We start from the raw sequence: 20,130 nt of genomic DNA on the forward strand, positions 1-20,130 counted from the left end.
TTGATAAAGCATATTTTACAGTGGGTTTTGAGTCAAGTAAGTTTGAACTTTGCTGTAGTGGTTAAGGGCACAAGCTCCGGGGGAAGCTTGCAGAGTTTCAACTCTACTTGCACTCTTTCCTGTGGGACTCTGGGAAAGTTTCTTATCTCTTTGCTTTTACCTTGCACTTTTATTTTGAGATAACTGTAGATTTGCATGCGGTTGTAAGAAATAATAGAAATTTCATGTACCCTTTGAGTAATCTCAAACCTTAGCTTAACACTTGGAATACTGTACACCTGTGCTCCAAATGACACACGACCATATCCTGTAGGATGTGAGGACGACCCTCACTGTGAAATCACAGAAACACAGAAACACAGAAGGACGGATTCCAAAAGGAGGGAATGGGTGTGGGACGCCTGGGTGGCTCAGTTGGTTAAGCAGCTGCCTTCGGCTCAGGTCATGATCCCAGCGTCCTGGGATCGAGTCCCACATCGGGCTCCTTGCTCCGCAGGGAGCCTGCTTCTCCCTCTGACTCTGCCTTCCACTCTGTCTGCCTGTGCTCGCTCTCACTCACTCTCTCTCTGACAAATAAATAAACAAAATCTTTAAAAAAAAAAAAAAAAAGGAGAGAATGGGTGTGCGAAGTCAGGTGAAAGGAATAGGAACAGAATGGGGAGGTCTTCCTGGGAAGAAGTGGAAAGCACAGAAGGTCTCTAAACTAGACTTGAACCCAGCAATGGAAGCACGGTAGGATTTGAGCAGAGAAGAAGTATGATAAAAAATCGAAGATGATGAGTCTGAGAGGATAATGCCAAGGGAATTTGGGGGCGGAGGACCCGAACGGCCTGCCATGAAGAACTAAACCCAGTCAGAAAACAGAAGAGTCACAAATATTCCAAGATTTTTGCCCTGTGAAACTGGAAGTGAAAATGAAAAAACCGAGTAACTGTTTTGGGGGTAAGGGGTCAAATCAACTTGGTTTTGAATACGGTAGAGGACACTTACATGGAAGCATTCTCAACATATTTTTCATCACATAGTTGTAAATGCAAATTAAAGTTGGAGGCTGGATAATCACTAGCATAGGGATAATAGTGACAATTATTAGAAGGTTTCACCAGAGGAGATAGGTTTAAAGAGAAAAGAGAAGGATGCAGGATTAGTGGCCCAATTTAGAGGATGCCAATAATTGTACGCAGGAAACAGAATCTGAAATAGAGTCATTTCAGGAAAAGCCCTTTTTCTTCTATCTGCATGGCTAGAACATTTTTCAAACTAAAGGTCACACCCCTCAGTGAAGTATACAATCGATTTACTATGTCCCTTATAGTGAGGTCATGTATTGTTTTACAAAATGTATGTTCTGGATATATACAAATAAATGATGTATGCACTGAGTTTTGATAAAGCATATTTTACAGTGGGTCTTGAGTCAAGTAAGTTTGAACTTTGGTGTAGTGGTTAAGGGCACAAGCTCTGGGGGAAGCCTGCAGAGTTTCAACTCTACTTGCACTCTTTCCTGTGGGACTCTGGGAAAGCTTCTTATCTCTTTGCTTTTACCTTGCACTTTTATTTTGAGATAACTGTAGGTTCGCATGCGGTTGTAAGAAATAATAGAAATTTCACGTACCCTTAACCTAGTTCCCCCAAAGGGTAACATCGTGCAAAACTAGACTACATCACCGAAACCAGGATACTGACACTGAATTACAGTCAAGACACATTGTTGCCATCAGCCAAACCCTCTTCCCCCTCTCAACCCTTGGCAACTACTATTTTCCATTTATATATATATGTTTTATCACTTTAAGGTTAAATTAATGTAATCACACAGTACGTAACTTTTTAAAATTGGCTTTTCCCCTCCCACTCGGCATAACTGCTTAGAGATTCCTCCAGGTTGCTGTGTGTATCTATGGGTTATTACTCTCTGTTTCCGAGCAGTATTCCACTGGGAACCTTAACTCTGCAGGCCTCAGGTTCCTCATCTATGAAATGTAATAGGGTTTTGAAGACTAAACAAATGTGTGTATGTCAAGTGTTTAGAAATATGGTTCTCCATAAACAAGTGTAGGAATGTTATTTAAAATAAACCTTTACTGAATGACTATGTGACACAGCGCTAGATGCTAAGAATATCTCTTAGATGTGTTCCTTCCATTTTTAAAGATGGTAGATGTAAGTCTTAACCCAAAAGAAAATATGTGAAGGAACCAGTAAGCAATTTTGGTCAAATAATACTTCATACAGGTATATTATTTCCTTAATTCAAGTAACATCCCAACCATTTCAATGCTTAGAGAGATGGGTAGTAATCTGGGTAACCGTAAGTTCAGAGTCCGTATAAGAGGCTAGTAATGAGTATAGAAAGGAATTTAATATTTATTGAGAAACTAAAGATAGTATACTATGTGCTTTTATTATTTTATTTAATTTTCATAATTTTCTAGTGAGTTTCCAAATTTTAGACACAAATCAGTAATAGTATGTAATGAGATGAGATGCCAGATAATGCATCAGTGTTGAAAGCATGCTACCTTTCCACCCGAAGGCAACATTTCATATTCAATCAAACAAGAGTTACAGACACATTGAATGTAACACCAACCACCACTGTAAGAAATCAGTTCACCAGAAAAAACTTCAATCTCGACAAAATTTAAACAAAACAAAACCCCAAAGCTAACAGTTCTAATTTATAACCCCCTAGAGTTTGTTACTTTAAAAAGCAAATTCTCAGGAGGCTGGAAACCAGTGTTAACACTTCATCTACTAAAAAGGCAACTGTTAGGACAAATCCATGGTAACAGACGAGAAACAGAATTGAAACGGCTCAGCAGTGAAGGTCTCCTGAGAAGATCTGAGCCCACATCCATCGTCCACTTTCTCAGTGTCTAGAACCGGAATCCACCGCAGACCCCGAGCTGCTAAGTATGTCACGCATGGGCAACACTCCGTACCTCATGTTTATTCTTGTTACAAGTATGCATTTATAAAAACTCTTAAGTTAAACAGTACAGTAAAACTAGCATTTCACATAACTGAAATGAGGCAAGAGAAATAGAAAATGGGAATAAAAAAAGGATGAAATGACTCAAAAAAGTTAATGAGTAAAGTCATTTCCCTCCCCCATTCTAATTTTTTCTTAGAACTACATTCTAGAAAGACTTTTTTTCTGAAAATACATTCTTGACCAACATTACCATACACTATGTGACTGGTGATCCACTGAGGTCATCAAAATATTGAGACAGTTCACAACTTCAGGTTTTTAATGTGTTATACGGTTACAATTCATCTTATTTCCCTTTCAGATTTTACCTACAATAATCACTCACAAAAATTCCCTCAAAAACACAATGAAAAAGAGGAGGCTGCCTCCCGCAGTAGGCCTGATTCTTGAAGTGGCACTTTGTATTAAAGAAATGGAATTTTGCCAGGTTGAGTCCTAGGGAAGAAGTCTTCAAGAATGGCACAGATTAGTTGGCTTTTATGAAGCACTTTTCTTTAGGGCCGAGCCTATTAAAGGAATCAAAACCTAACACTTGTGTGGTGCCTGGTAAATCATCAGAACAGCCGCTACCCTAACACTAAACGCTACTCAGCGAATGAATCAACACCCGCCTCTTTGTTTTCCTTCGTCTATGATCTGTCAATCAACTATGTAATACTCATTTTTTTCACTGAATTACACACAACTAGTTACAATAAAAGCAGAATCAAAGTTGGAATAAAGACACAGTTTCACTATAGGAAATGAGATGAAACTTAGAATAATTTACTTATTCGAAGTACAATGATGAAGAAGATACTACTGGGCATGGGTAGTCTTGTCTGGTATGACCAAAGGGACTGAGCATAGTACCACCCCAGGTCTCACAGGGACACTGAGAAGTTTAAGACATAGAAAGATTTTATACTCGAACTAGGGACGATAAACACACAAGAACAAGTAAAATGGTTCAAGCTCCAAGTCCTGCAGGCTTGGGGAATGGAGAACTGAATGTGGGCCACAGCTGTCACGGAGCACTTCCTTCGAGATGCTCCCATCTGGACTGACAGGTGTGTTGGGCGCGGGGGGGGGGGGGGGGAATGCGGGGGGGGGGGGCGTTAAATGCTCCCGGTGGAACACTGCAGGAGGCAAGGCAGGAGAGGAGGCTGATGCCCTCACGCACAGGCAGTGAAAGGGCCACTCGGTCTGCCCGCAGGCCAGGGGATGTCTATGTGCTGAAGCTGGGGGACCTTCAGGGCCCAGGCAAAGTGGGAGAACATAAAATGATACAGTAAAGTGGAGCCAAACTTCAATTTTTCTATTTTTATTATAAATTATGTTAACTACCTCAAGCTCCCTAAAGTTAGGTGCCGATTACAGAATAAACAACTCTTGGTGTGGGGAGCCTTCATATATTGGAACATAGGTGCTTCTCTTGGAAGTAATTCCACCAGAAAGTGATGCTATTACAGGACCAAGCTGAAAGTGCTGAATGCTACGGAAATCTGCAAATCTGAACAACATTCCAGACTGGATACTTCAGATTCTTGGGTTCTGTCTTGTTTCTGATACTGTGGAACTCACAGGAATATATACTTTCATGAATGATAAAAGGATTTACATCTTCCCAACAAATAAATGAAAAAACAAAAAGCCATAGAAAAATTTGATATAACTTGAAATAAAGTCCCCTTAAAACATGATATCAACAAACATCTTAAAGGGACAGCATAAACATGTACTTATGACATTGTGCTTGGAACCACAAGGAGAAAGATTTAAAATGTAAGACTCTGAAAACCCTAACCCTGTTCAAATGAGGCACCTGTTTGGAAAAATCTGGCAAATATTTCTTACTATTCCAGTTATTGCCATGAGAAACAAAACCTAAAGCAGACAGTCTGGTTTATGGAAAACAATCAAAAGGTGGTTAGAAATTAAAAAAAGAAAAGAAAAGAAAGAAAGGAAAAAGAGGAAAGAAAAAAGCTGAAAGATGTTGGTGTGGCACGCACCTTCTGTATCATCGCGCATTTGCTCCACCAAATCTGTCAAATCCTCCCAAGAGTCTTTGCAAACGGCAAAAAGAAAGGAAAAGAAAGATAAAATGTCATGCAAGCCAAGAAAGAAAAGTGCTATTAAAAACAAGGTTTCAAAAGGGATAACTGAAAGGGAGATTTCCTAGAATGCTTTCAGCTTAACCCAGAGATTAACAGTGAAAGGGGCTGGGAACATCGGAGGCGGAGGACATTAAGCAGAGATATCAACTAAGACTATTAAATCTGCTTCAAAGCTAAAATAATTTCAAAATTTCTAGTAAGAGATAACAAAGATGCGCATCCCACAAAAAAGTAAAAAAGATTTTTTTCCCACTGAAAATCAAGACTAGTCTGTTGGTATCTTTTAAGTGCACACAAGATTGATTTCATTCAACGTTTGTTTTGACCACTTCAGTGAAGCTGGAAAATAAGGGAATGCTTTTTAGACTAGGCCAAATGTCATGATACAAACTAGTGACTCTTCTTAAAATAAGCAAAGAAAAATCTAAATACCTTCCCCAAAGCCCTCCATCCCCCCAATTCTTCCCCAGATCAAAAATAAAGGAGACAATGCTACTTTGAAGACAAATCACTTATAAAAGTACTCTCTCCTTTTACTACAAATTCAATGTTCTTGTACATAGAATATTCCACATGAGGCAGAAGGACAGAAAAGAACACGAAGATTACAATATAATAGTACTCTGTGTCTTAAAGCTGTAGGATGATTGTTTGAAAATAAATTTTGGAAACCTATGGAAATTTTTTGAAAAGTATACCAGCTTCTCCTGCAGTTATTCTGAAGCTATTATATTGTACACTATTGCAATATTTATATGCAAACACAAAATCATGTGAATTTCATATGTATAAATATGCAGCAAATAAAGAGAAATTGTCAGAAGGTGAAGCATAATGAAAATGAGAAAATGGGCAAAGGATACTTTGTCCACAATAAACCTTCCTTCCTGAAAAATATACCACAGAAACCACCATAGGGTCTGAGGCAGTAACACAGAATCACGATCTTAGAAAAGAATTTATCATTTCTCACCAGTTTATTATCACTGTAATTTAATTGGTTAATTTTTAGTTAATAATAAATAACTAATAAAGGGAGAAAGAAAGAATAATGTCTATAATAGCCTCAAATAAATTTAGGTCATGTTTTAGCACCAAATGAGTCTAGGCAAATTTACGAAAAATGCTTGGTTTTCAGAGCTTTTTTGGATTCTGCAATTGTGGATATATATGTAATAAAGATAGTGTTTCATATGGAAAAAGCACAGTATCAGCATTAGTTACTATTATTCTTAGAGTAAATTAATGTTAAAATATCATTTTCAAGTAGAATCTCCTGCTATAGATTTATACTACCTAGGATTACAGAATTACAAGAATATAATCTTAACTATCACATGAGTTTACTCCAAAGACTTGCTATATTTGGGCGCCTGGGTAGCTCAGTGGGTTGAAGCCTCTGCCTTCAGCTCAGGTCGCTCAGGTCATGATCCCAGCGCCTTGGGATCGAGCCACTCAGCCGGGAGCCTGCTTCCTCCGGCCCCGCACCTGCCTGCCTCTCTGCCTACTTGTGATCTCTGTCAAATAAATAAATAAAATCTTTAAAGAAAAAAAAAAAAAAAAAAAGACTTGCTATGTTGACCTTGTGAAAGTCAGTAAGGTGAATATTCCTATTTTATCCTACATTTTCTTTACCTATAAACTCTATTTGTCACCTAATAAAAGTCTACCTAGTTACCAAAGCAAAATACAGAGGTCCTCCAAGACCTGTGCACAGAAGAACTCTGGAAAAGAAATCTCCAGTTAGGGAGGGGTGCTGAGTACAAGGGGTCTCTCTGACTTTCCCCTTGCCGTGTCCCAACGACAGCAGTTTCCCAGTCTGTTCCAATCAGATATATATATTTTTTATGCTTTAAAAACAAAATTTAAAAATTACGAGTGTCAGAGATGGAATCAATTTAAAAGAGCTCTCCTCCCCCCGAAAGATTAAAAAAGGTGTTTTTTTTCTCCTTCCAAAGTTGTTCTCTACTTACCATGACATGCTCAGCATTTCATTACAATAAACAATGGATACTGTGATGTTCTTTTATAATCTTCTCAAAGAAGGATTTATAAAATATTAAAAAAAATTATGCCCTTTGGAATATGGTCAAGTTATTAAAACAATGAAAGTATCTAAATACATGAGTTGAAGATGGTAGTACCATAGGCAATTCTTATCTTTCCCCCAGAACATTGCATTTTTCTTAGGGATAATACTTGGTTGCTTTCGAGCATGTTTTGCCTGATCTAAAAATCTATAATAACTTTGTATCATACAATACCTATTCATGAATTTCAGAGAACAATGATCTACAGAAGAGAGGCCTGCATTACAATTTTTCTATGGATGGTGCATAATTCAGAGCTGTAGCAATCAGACCCATATCAAATACATACTGTAAATGTGAAATAGTAAAGGGACCTTCTAAAGTTACTCTAGCTAAACAGCCTCAGTTCCCACTCAAAGCACTAACTGACAAGGAAAGGAGCTGCAGAGCTTGGAAATGCCAAGTGGACTGTCACTGTGTGTAGTGCCCTGAGTCTGGTGACGAAACATCAGGACCACCCCTCCACTCTAGATGCTTGGATTAAATGGTTAGAAATGCTGTACCTACCACACTCATGAAATGCACATGAACAAAGTCATTTTTCAAAGTCAAGAGATAAGAGACAAGGCTGGAACTACACGAGAGCCCTGCATTCGGAAGCACAGCTTATTTGAGGCTCAGTGAACTATCTTCTGGGCTATATGGTTCTGTTTCAGGTCTAAGAATGACTAAGTCAGCAGACTGATTAGGTAGTACTGTCAAATATTTGCTTGGTGGCAATGGCAGTGTGGTCTGGTAGAAGGGGCCCTGGCTCTGATATGGATAAAGATTTGGGGCCGCTGTTCTCACAGGCCTTGGGCCCTGTGTAATTCCATCTTTTCTTTCTGGATGAGAGAATGATCTGAACCTCCTTCTCTCTCTCTCTCTCTTTTTTAAGATTCTATTTTTATTTATTTGACAGATCACAAGTAGGCAGAGAGGCAGGCATAGGGTGGGTGGGAAACAGGCTCCCTGCTGAGTGGAGAGCCCTATGTGGGGCTCGATCCCAGGGCCCTGGGATCATGACCTGAGCCGAAGGCAGAGGCTTTAACCCACTGAGCCACCCAGGCGCCCCAACCTCCTTTTCTCTTAAGAGATGCTTGAATGAGGAGTGCCTGGGTGGCTCAGTTGTTAAGCGTCTGCCTTCTGCTCAGGTCATGATCCATGGGTCTTGGGATGGAGCCCAACATCGGGCTCCCTGCTCAGCGGGAAGCTTGCTTCTCCCTCTTCCTCTCCCACTGCTTGTGTTCCCTCTCTCGCTGCATCTCTCTCTGTCAAATAATACATAAAATCTTAAAAAAAAAAGCAAGCAAGCAAGCAAGCAAAGCAAAGTAAAGCAAAGCAAAGCTTGAAAGAGCTCGAAGTGCTTCTCCATGATTTCCATGTCCAGGGCTGTGAGAGCTCTCTTTTTGATACATGTTTTTTTTTTTTTTTTTCCAGGAATGTCGTTACTATAGACAACCCAATTACAGTCAAGTTTAGAGACAAATGCAACCAAGCTGCACCGTCTCCTTGAGGCTGGGTGGCTCTGATTTACAAAAAAGTATATTACAGTTTCTTGGGGGAAAATCTTCCTGAAGCCCCAACCACTGATCATAAATAACTCTTTAAAGGACTTTTGTGAAAATAAAAGCTAGCTAAAGGGGGCACCTGGGTGGCTCAGTGGGTTAAGCCGCTGCCTTAGGCTCGGGTCATGATCTCGGGGTCCTGGGATCGAGTCCCGCATCGGGCTCTCTGCTCAGCAGGGAGCCTGCTTCCTCCTCTCTCTCTCTGCCTGCCTCTCAGCCTACTTGTGATCTTGTCTGTCAAATAAATAAATAAAAAATCTTTAAAAAAAAGAAAATATAGTTAAAAAAAAAATCACACTCCTTAGGTATTGTGTCGACTTTGCCTTTACAAGAAACCAACATGTGCCCTGTATTCTCATTTGGCTAACAAGCTGGACTCTTCTAAGTATATCTGCCATAATTAAGAAAGCAAATAGAGTGGGATTTAAAAAAAAAAGACCCTAAAATAAGTACTAAACGTGGTGGAAAAAACAAGTCAACATAAGCAGACCAAACGACAGGTTTAACAGAGGAGCTGCTGTTAAACTAATAGCACACAATTAGCTTGGTAATACAAATATTAGCACAGGAACTGCCAAAGTAGTTTTTTAAAAATGCTAAGAGGTTTTGTTCTAATAAACTAGTAATTTAGGTCAAGATCTATCTTTTCTCCACAGTAGAGTAAAAACAAAAACATCACCGAAGAAACACAAATGATCCTGAAAAAAGTAACACGAAGCGACTGCGATCCTGTGATTTAAACGAGAAATCTCTGTTTGGTCTTCCTCCCCAGTCCCTGGCACAGGGCTCCTGACCCTTGCGAGTTCCTAAGTAATAACAGCACTCGGAGCACTTCTGTTCTCATGAGGCGACTTGGGGTGGGCTCCGGGATGGGGGCTGGAGCCCAGAAAGACCAAGCCACGATAATAAGCTTGGACTTTTCCGTCCTGCTTCCCACTTCTTTAGAGAGAAGGGCTGGAGACGGAGTCTACCGATCATGCTATCTGGGGAAGCGCCACAAAATCCCCGTAGTATGGGTTTAAAAGCTTTCCAGATGGTGAACACATGTCCATACCAGGAGGGTGACACACCCCAAATCCACCGGGAAGAAGCTCTTGCATTTGGGACCCTCCCAGACCTCTCCCTATGTATCTCTTCATCTGACTGTTCATCTGTATCCTGTTATCATATCCTTTACTAAAGGGCAAACCTGCATGTTTCCCTGAGTTCTGTGAACTGTTCTAGCAAATAACTGAATCTAAAGAAGTCATGGGAGTCTCTGATTTGTCACCCAGCTGGACAGAAGTTGTGGGTAACCTGGGGATCTACTACTTGTGATTAGTATCTGGAGTGGGGGGCAGTTTTGCAGGATTGAGCCCTTAACCTGTGGGATCTGACACTGTCTCCAGGTGGACAGAGTCAGAACTGAGTTAAACTACAGGACACCCAGCTGGTGTCACAGAATTGCTTGGTGTTAGCACCTCCTCCCAACCCCCAACACATACACACACACATATTTGGTGACCAAAAGTGTTAGAAGTAAAGTATTCTCTGTGAAAGGAGAAAGACACAAGAAAAATACAGGCTTTCTTAGTACAGTTACCAATGCTTGAGCCATTTATTACTTAGTAAAGGATTTTACTAAGGCAATTTGTACAGAAGTCACAAACAGAAAATATCCCTAGACACACTGCCCTTGAGGAAAACTAAGTAACTGTGACGTTAGATAAAGAGGGATTGGTACTGGAGAAATAAGATATAATAGATTCCTAAGTCGGGTGAGCAGCTATGGGACACTGGAAGGTTGGGGAGGATATGGGCTGATAGGGACCGAGGGGATGAGGAAAAGGGGAACCCCCACATCAGTAGCCCCTCTGCTGCCTTCCCTGAATAGCAAGAAATAAACATGAGGAGTCTGATATCCTCAACTGGGAAGCTTGCTGCCCACAGGACTAGACATTAGGGAATTCTCAGATGAAACGCAGGACACATCCTAGGGCACCTGGGTGCTCAGTGGGTTAAGCCTCTGCCTTCAGCTCAGGTCATGGTCTCAGGGTCCTGGGATCAAGCCCCGCATTGGGCTCTCTGCTTGGCAGGGAGCCTGCTCCCCCCACCCCACCCCGCCCAGCTCTGCCTGCCTCTCTGCCTACTTGTGACCATGTGACCTAAATAAAATCTTTAAAAAAAAAATGCAAACACATGCTAAGTTTTATAGCTCTAGAAGAAAGGAGAAATCCCAGCAGCCTTTCACCCCAGAAAACAGACTCCAGCAATCACAGAAAATCGTGAAATTTCTCATTATACTTTTAACAGTAAAATTCATTCTCTTCTGCTTACGATATTGTCATTAGCTTAAAGAAAGAAAAAAGATAAAATACAATCATGCAGTTTATAGCTGATGAATCAATTGTCCTTAAAAAAAAACAAAAAACAAACCCACACACAACTGTTTCCTTTGGAAAGTTCAGATTTTGGTACTGTGAGAAACCACAACCAACTGCAGAAGGGAAAGGCAAAAATGAGTTGCAAAGTAGCTAATATGTAAGTTCAAGATACCATGCTACTGAAGACTTTTTTTAATGTTTATGGCAGCTTGGGGAAATGTGTCTAAAAAACAAAAATATCTTACTATTTGACTCAAAAACTCCCTATCTCAAAAGGAAAATTAGTAAAGTGCTCAAATTATAATCATAATGATGTACCCTAACCATCAGTGATGGCCAAATTTAGAAACAACCTAAAGTTGTAACAAGGAAGTCAAAGAAATCGTGGCATATCCAAAAAATGGAAGACATTAAATGAGGTGATACAGATTTCTATTTATTGATGTGGAAAGATACTATGGAGGAAAAAAGGCAGGTCACACAACACAGGAATGATACTATTTTACATGTAAAATCTGTGTGAGCTTGTAAGTGAACTCTGTACGTATTAATGAAAAAAGAGAATCTGATTACTAAATCTTATCTGTGGTTATCCATAGGTGCTAGAACTTTAGGTGAATTTTACTATTTTGTGTTTTATACTCTTCTGTATTCTATAACTCTTACAGTGTGAATATATCATTTATATATAACTAGAAAAATAGAGTTAATTTTCATAAAATACATATGTACATAACAATAACATATACACACTTTCTTAAAAACCCTCCATTATTTTCAGCACACTGACATATACATTTTATTTGGGAATAGTTAATTATAATGAAAAATAAGTACTTAGGGGCCAATTTGCCAACAAATCTCTTTCTATGTCCCTCTACACAGTGCTTTCAAGCTCATCAAATCTTTCTGTTTGTTCTCCAGCAAAGTTCAAATGTGAAAAACTCTAAGGAACAGGTTTTCATATTACTCCTCTGTACTCAAAAGTATTTCAGGAGCACGTGGGTGGCTCAGTTGATTAATATCCGCCTTCGGCTCGGGTCATGATCTCAGGGTCCTGGGATGGAGCCCCGCATCCAGCTCCCTGCTGAGTCTGCATCTCCCTCTCTCCCTCTGCCCCTCCCCTGCCTTCCTGCTGTCGATCTTGCTTTCTGTTGGGGAAAAAAAAAAAGTACTTCATAGCAATCATAGTAGACTGGTGGGGGGCTGGGGGAGCCATAATGGAAAACTGTGCCTTATTATACTTTCTATTTTTCTCCCCAAATGGAGGCACTGCCAAAAAAAAAAAAAACAAAATACAGCACACCCGAAGAGCAGAGAACATTGTGGGTCTCTCAGATGACAGCCCTTGCCCTTCCCAGCCAAGCCTCACAGGTCCCCGTGTCTGGAATCTGACCAGCCGGATTGTAATCGAGCTCCCTCACTGAGCACTTACCTATCTGGCACAGATTCACATCTGGAAAATGATAAATACGTCAGCGGTTAGGGTATGAGGAAATGACCTGGCATGGAAGCTGACAGCCCAAAGAAGAGTTAATGTGAACTCCATTAAGAAAGGCACAAATTAAAGGTAAAAGAAAAAGCTCTGTTCTGAGAAAGGTCCGGAAAGGCTCGCCAACAGGGAGGAAGAGGGTGAGTCACTGTGATCAAGGACAGAGCACGGAAGCGGACCCTAGCGCAGGGCAAGAAGGAGCTGGGAGGAACTGGAATGAGAAGGAAAAGCTGATTTTTTTTTTTTTTTTTTAGATTTTATTGATTTATTTGACAGAGATCACAAGCAGTCAGAGAGGCAGGCAAAGAGAGAGGAAGAAGCAGGCTCCCTGCTGAGCAGAGAGCCCGATGCAGGGCTCGATCCCAGGACCCTGAGATCATGACCCGAGCTGAAGGCAGCAGCTTTAATCCACTGAGCCACCCAGAAGCCCCAGGAAAAGCTGATTTTACGGAGAGCACGATGGTCAGTTCTGAGGCTTCACACAGCTCTGCTGAGATTTCTCTCCCAGAGAAGACTTCATAAAAGATGGGCAAAACTTACCTTGAAAGGATGACTAGCCAAGCTATTCCACAGCAGAGAAACAAGGAGGGATGAACTTTGTCCAAAGAACTTTGCCCAGTAAAGCTTCTGAGACGGTACTGAAAGCTACCACGTCCGCACTTGGAGAAGTTCACACAGACCGCCTGGTGCACTTGCGGTCACAAGCTGGAGACCCTGACGGCAGAGATCTGAGGCCATCCAGGCTGCTGGCAGCAAACGTTCCCATAATCTCACCGAGGGCAGATTACGAAAGTTGTGCCATATCAAAAGCAAACAGCAAGAGCGGGATTCTACGAAAACCAGAATCCTCTCAATTTGGTTTTTCTTTTCTGAACCCTTCTGAAAAGAACAAATCAAATACTGTACTGAATGCACTCGAGTCTAGACCCTGTGGTCACCCTTGGGCACGGCACGGAGCTTTCAGAAACCGAGCTCTGAAAACAAAGCACGCCAGTGAAGAAACACAGGCCTATGACGTGGAAAAACTCAAACACATGCACATGCAAAAATGACACTGACGATAGAATTCAAAGCACTAGCCCTGCGTTCAGGCAACTGCTCCTTTTTGTGGATATGTGAAGCTGTTATGGAAAGTACTCCTAAGTACGGGGCAGATGGGTGACCGCACGTCTACAGTTTTCAAAAAGCTTACTTTCCGCTTTAAAAAAAAAATAGCATTTTTCCCTATTATAATAATATATCCTCTTTAGAATATTTGGAAGACATAAAGAAGTTTAAAGGATATCCTAACAATCACCTGTCATTCCACTATCCAGAGGGAATAACTTTTAACATTTTTGGTACATTTTGTTTTACTTGTGGTGAGTAAAACAAACTGTGACCAGTGTATGTAGTTGGGGAGACAGCTTTTAAAAATTACATTCTAAACAATAACCTATGCTATTAAATATTGTTCAAAAACACCATTTCTAGTGCCTGTTGTACAGATGTTTTAGAATTTATTGGGCCATTTTCCTGTTCAGCTATACTTGTGCTGCTTTTTAACGTTTTGCTACTATAAATCATAAAACTGTGCCTTGAATCAGTATTTCTATTATTTCCTGAAGATGGATGTCTGGTATAATCACTGGAACTTAATTTTTTGAGGCTCCTGATTCACAGTGATTAACTGATTTCCAAAAAGTCTGCACTAATGTATATGTCTACCAGCAGAGACCACACCCCAGTGTTCCTATACTCTCATCAGCGCTGAGTATTAGTCATGGATATATCAGAAAACAACAATAACAAATTATTAGGTTACACTAAACTTCAATTTTCTAGGTAAGATACAGTGAGTCTGGAATAGAAGATAAATGACTAAAAAAAATTAAATTAAAAAACTAAAAAAACCCATAAATTGTGTCTAATGGAGGGAAGGTATTTCAATAATCCTTTCTTTCACCACTGATCATCTGTTGGGGTTAGGAGGTATCACTGAGTTCACCCAAAGTGTGTCGTTGGACAGCTGCCATAGACAGTACACAGTACCATGAGGCCTTCTGAAGGAGGCAAAAGAAAAGTTTTGCCCCAAAGAACTTTCTACATAATTTCATAAATGAGGAATCACACAGATTGAAATTCATCATTGGAGAATGATTCCAAGCGCATTCAATCAAGTGGCACAGACAGTACCCAACGATTCAGGAGATGAAGAGTGTTGCACATGCTAGAGAAGGTCTTGTGGATGAAGGAAGTCAAGGGGCCTCCCAGTTCCAGATCTGATGCCAGCATGCAGAATCTCAAGAGAGAAAGTGTAACATCAAGAATAATCAGGGTCCGGGCGCCTGGGTGGCTCAGTGGGTTAAGCCGCTGCCTTCGGCTCAGGTCATGATCTCAGGGTCCTGGGATCGAGTCCCGCATCGGGCTCTCTGCTCAGCAGGGAGCCTGCTTCCTCCTCTCTCTCTCTGCCTGCCTCTATGCCTACTTGTGATCTCTCTCTGTCAAATAAATAAATAAAATCTTTAAAAAAAAAAAAAAGAATAATCAGGGTCCTGGTGAAGCGAGAATCAACCCGCTGGCTGCAATCGTTAAGTACTGAATGGGAGTTTGGAAACAAACAAACAAACACACCAAAACACACCAGGTAAGTAAAATTACCCAAAAAGGGGGACGGAAATACTTGGCCTTTAAAGACTAAGGAGTCAACGCAGTGACTATTTCAAACGATCCATAATCATGAACATTTCTCTTACCACAAGCACCTTTTCACATCACTTCGTACATCTACTGGATACTTGAGCACATAAAGGTTCTTCCTGCCTGCCAGCAGGACAGTTTCAGCGATGTGCCCTTTGTGCTGTTTGGTAGTATCTGCGCAATCATGTAAGTATTTTCATGCACTTCATAAAAATGAGTGGAAAGAAGAAAATGAAAACAAGTGGATAAAAGCTATAATCTCCGATTTAATTGATGGCAATCGCCAAGCATACGCCAAAAGACATGCTTTGATTTCATTCTGACGTTCACTGGACTTAAGGTGGCCCATGCTATGAACAATGGTGTGCAAAACTGCTGGAAATATGTCACCGGGGAAGATGTCCTTGATTACATGCAGGTCTGTCGCTGGACTTCCACTGACTGAGTTCTGGCTGAATGGTGGCTCCCTGCATTTGATCTGTGGCTCTACCACTGACTATATTCCCAAGGGTCAATTAGTAAAAGGGGGGTAATAATATTTTGGCTCAAAGGATTACGGTCATGATTAAATGAGATACTACATACCTATTACTCAGAGGAAACAGTTCTTGGCACAAAATCACTACTCAGTAGGTGATAACGTCTCCTCCCACTCCAACCCCAGCACCTCCTTCCCAGGACTACTCCACATGGAACAGAGAAGGCTGCCCGAAATAGGACTCTTGTACAAGAACAAAAAGTTTGCTTTCATAAAGATTTCTTGGCAATTTTATGAAGAATGAATCAGTAGAGGAAGAAAAATGGGTTTGGAGAAAAACTGCAAGTAGGTGCAGGAATCTAGATGTGACATTCCTGGCTCCTGGTAGTTTTAGAAATGAGAATGAAAGGCAAAACTAAAGACTTTGTAGTGGAACACAACACAGATATCCTTCGTTTACGCCCCAACACACGCAGCACTCTTTGCTTGTTTAACCGTAACAGAAAACTGTAACAGCCAGATGCCTTGTGTGTATACATGTGTTGCATTAAATGCAAAAGAGCTAATTTATATAGTTAAGTGATGCTTTTGATATGATTAACACGTTCACTTATAAAAATAACTTGAGGCTTGGTTTTTCATCAAGTTCAGTTAGTTTCACAGAAGAAGCACTGAGCACTGCATGCTTAACATTTTCTCAGTAAATACATGCTTATCATCAAAAAGGTAAGAGAATGTTCACATATAAATAAGTGAAAATAGAAAATCTGCATGTTACTAGGATTCAATATTAAGAGTAATAGTTGGTTTAAACTTTTTACCATTAAGAATGGCTTTTTATAGGGGCACCTGGGTCGCTCAGTGGGTTAAAGCCTCTGCTTTCGGCTCGGGTCATGGTCCCAGGGTCCTGGGATAGAGCCCCGCGTCCGGCTCTCTGCTCGGTAGGGAGTCTGCTTCCCTTCCTCTCTCTGCCTGCCTCTCTGCCTACTTGTGATCTATCTGTCAGATAATTAAATAAAATCTTTAAAAAAAAAATGGCTTTTTATAAATGGATGACCCCACAGTTTTGTTCAGGATTTAATAGCTTATTACTGTTTTTCCTACTTCCAATAAAGAATTTTGTTATAAGAAGTGTCCAACAGCTCCAATTTAAAAATGAAACCATCTACAAAATAAATCTGATTTTTTTTATAAAATAAGAGTATTAGTTGTTTTGTTTTTCTAATAATTTAGAGAAATGACTATTAAGTCTTATGTAGGAGGGCTATTAAAATTCACATATTATACTATTAAATATATGCTCATTTTGTTAAAGTATAGGAGTAAATGCACACACATAATACACTTATTCACTGTTAAAACACTTAAGATTTTATGGTTAAAAAATTAACATTATGCACAATCAGAGGAGAAAAAAAAATCTGCTATTTCATCACTACCTCTAACATTTTATTTCTAGTAGAACATGTGGCTTTATTAATATTTCTGGTTAGAGGTGAAATTTACCTGGAAAGGAAATTTGGAAAGGGGCTGAAAATATATACTGATAAATCTTTCAGTTCTGGCATTCGGGTCTCTGAGAGTACTGTCTCCTCACCATCTCCACCGCCCAATACCCGCTGCCCCCACTTAATACCCAGGTAACTCCTGCGCATATTTTAGGTCTTACCCTAAACATTACTTCAATCGGAAACCTTCCCTGGAGTAAGATTTTTGACTCTACCAGTGTACTGCAATGACTATCATTTTACTTGCTTGAAGTACCCCACTCCACACCCCCCCACTTGCCAGTAAGTCCAGAAAATACAGAGGACTGGACTTGTTCCCTGTGCTGTACCTTAGGACCTACTAAGGTAAGGTGTGGGGCATAAATGGTAAGTAGGATATTTAAACGATGTTGAATAAAGGGTCTGTATGATTAAAAAACTGAGTTTTTAAAGTATTACTTTTTTCCTTTGTGGGGGGGTTCAAATGGACACTAAGGATTTTTCTTCCAGAAAAAAAATAAAGATATAAAATTTTATGTATGATTTTTAAGATCAAGGATCCTACATTTGGAAGCCCTGCACTAGACTACAGTGAATTCATGCTATGAAGTTTCTTGGTAAACAGCCATTTGGCTTTCCCTGCCAAAATGCCCATTGGGACATGCACTTTTTACATGAAAACATATGTAGCTCCCCAAGCAGGACAGGGTTATACTAGGGTGCGGTCATATTAATGAGTAAAAGTACATTATTAGTAAATGTCAGTGGGATTATCTCAGCACCAGACATTCCCGTAGTCACTGAGTAACACCTTCTCCTACATCTTTAGGGGATTTTTCCTCGATTATTTTATATTATCAGTAGAGTACTCCCCAATATATCTTATTGGTAAAGTATTTCCTATTGAATGGAAAAACCTGATCACAAATCTGTACCCACAATCTGCACCCGCACTGTCCTTTGGGAAGCATGAAGGGCTATCAATTTCTTAGTCCCTAGAACCAGACTTTGCACCGAGGGACGGCCAATAAATATTTCTGACCAACAGACGGGCCAAAACACATCCTCGCATACAGAGCAGCAGCACTACTACACTTGCAGATGTGTCAGATAAGCCACCTCTTTAAATATGACAGTAACGCCTGCTCTTGTGATGAACCTAAAGCAACCTGCAACATCAGGGACACTGCAGAGTTACGCGGTCACAGCACGGAGGAGGTCTGCCGTCACACACGGCTCTCTGACCTGGAAATCACCACCTCTGCCCTGCAGACCACTTCTTCCATAGTCTGTCTCTTATTATCTGCATTTGAAAAGGACGCTTTCTAAGTCAAAAAAGTAATTTCAAAGCCTACAGATGTCTTTGTAACCAGATGGTGTATTTTATTGTATTAAATTGAACATCAGATTCCCATTCTGTAAAAGGTTAAAAGAAAAATAAGTATTGCTTGATAACTGAATTATACTTTTAACCAATTTTTTGTCTGTTTATGGAGGTCTAAGAAAGGACAATGCTAAAACGTGAATTTAAGCTTACTCACTACTACTTTAGTCTATCTGGTAAACATCTAGTTTAGACTGCTCCAAAGAGTTAGCCATAAAAACAGAAATATACATTAAATTGGTAGTGTGTTTAAGAATGTGTTGCATCTCAAGCTATGGCTCCGTGAATAACTACGACACACATAAACTAACATTTATAGGGTGTTTTTCATTAGCTATCTCACTTAGTCCTCCTAACCTACAATGAGATAGTTACCGGTGCTAACTACTCGCTACTCTCTGGCTCACCCAGCTCACCAGGTACTGCTGGAAATGGCCCCCTTCACCCTACATCTGCCTGATGATCGCCTTGTTATGTACGCTGTGTAGCCCAGTTTGACTCATTGAATGGAGCCTTTCCTACACCCTCTCTTCTCCTGCAGAATTAGTCCTAGGCTCCTATCTTTAGGGGAAATCCACTTAAAATCATAGATTCGTAGATTTCCTCCTGGTTTAAAAAAAAAAGTGGACAGAGGGGCACCTGGGTGTCAATCAGTTAAACATCTGCCTTTGGCTCAGGTCATGATCCCAGGGTTCTGGGATCGAGTCCTGCATCGGGCTCCCCCGATGGGGACCCTCCTTCTCCTACTGCCTCCCATTGTTCTCTCTTTTTCTGACAAATAAATAATAAATAAAACCTTCAAAAAAAATTTAAAGGGGTGCCTGAGTGGCTCAGTGGGTTAAGCCTCTGCCTTCAACTCAGGTCATGATCTCAGGATCCTGGGATCGAGCCCCGCATCGGACTCACTGCTCGGCAGGGAGCCTGCTTCTCCCTCTCTCTCTGCCTGCCTCTCTGCCTACTTGTGATCTCTCTCTGTCAGATGGATAAATAAAATCTTAAAAAAAAAATTTTTTTTCGGGGCACCTGGATGGCTCAGTGGGTTAAAGCCTCTGCCTTCGGCTCAGGTCATGATCCCAGGGTCCTGGGATGGAGCCCCGCATCGGGCTCTCTGCTCCGCGGGGAGCCTGCTTCCTCCTCTCTCTCTCTCTGCCTGCCTCTCTGCCTACTTGTGATTTCTCTCTCTCTGTCAAATAAATAAAATCTTTGAAAAAAAAAATTTTTTTTCAAGTGTACTGAAAGACCACCTCCTTGGCTACCAATAAGCGCTGAAATAATGAAAGGAATGCTTCCATTCCCATGCATTTAAGGGTTAAGCTAGGCAGAAACTCTAGGTCTAGGCCTGTACTTGGGGTGCACAGTGAGAGGTGGGAGGAGCTCTGTTTTTGGGAAACAAAAGCTAGAAACTGCAAAGCTTCGACTGCTGAGGCCACACGTAACATAGATTATCGTCCTATGAGGGTATATTCTGCTTTTTGCCCATTTTCTCTTGTGAGAGTCAGAACACCTCATTGCAGGA

General features: G+C 40.6%; 1 protein-coding gene across 17 annotated transcripts in view; it reads right to left on the bottom strand.

The window, feature by feature from the left end:
- The window catches only part of RUFY3 (RUN and FYVE domain containing 3), an 81,989-nt gene that overhangs the window by 45,519 nt on the left and 16,340 nt on the right, over positions 1-20,130 (bottom strand). For 2 of the 17 annotated variants that reach the window (XM_059159678.1, XM_059159762.1), the window contains exon 2: positions 4,990-5,043. The exons of the other annotated variants lie outside the window; for them this stretch is intronic. In XM_059159678.1, the coding sequence (XP_059015661.1) occupies positions 4,990-5,043 (54 nt within the window). The remainder of the gene's footprint in view (positions 1-4,989; positions 5,044-20,130) is intronic. 17 annotated transcript variants of the gene reach the window in all.

The sequence above is a fragment of the Mustela lutreola genome, chromosome 1 (assembly GCF_030435805.1).
Source record: "Mustela lutreola isolate mMusLut2 chromosome 1, mMusLut2.pri, whole genome shotgun sequence".
NCBI classification, from domain to species: Eukaryota; Metazoa; Chordata; class Mammalia; order Carnivora; family Mustelidae; genus Mustela; species Mustela lutreola.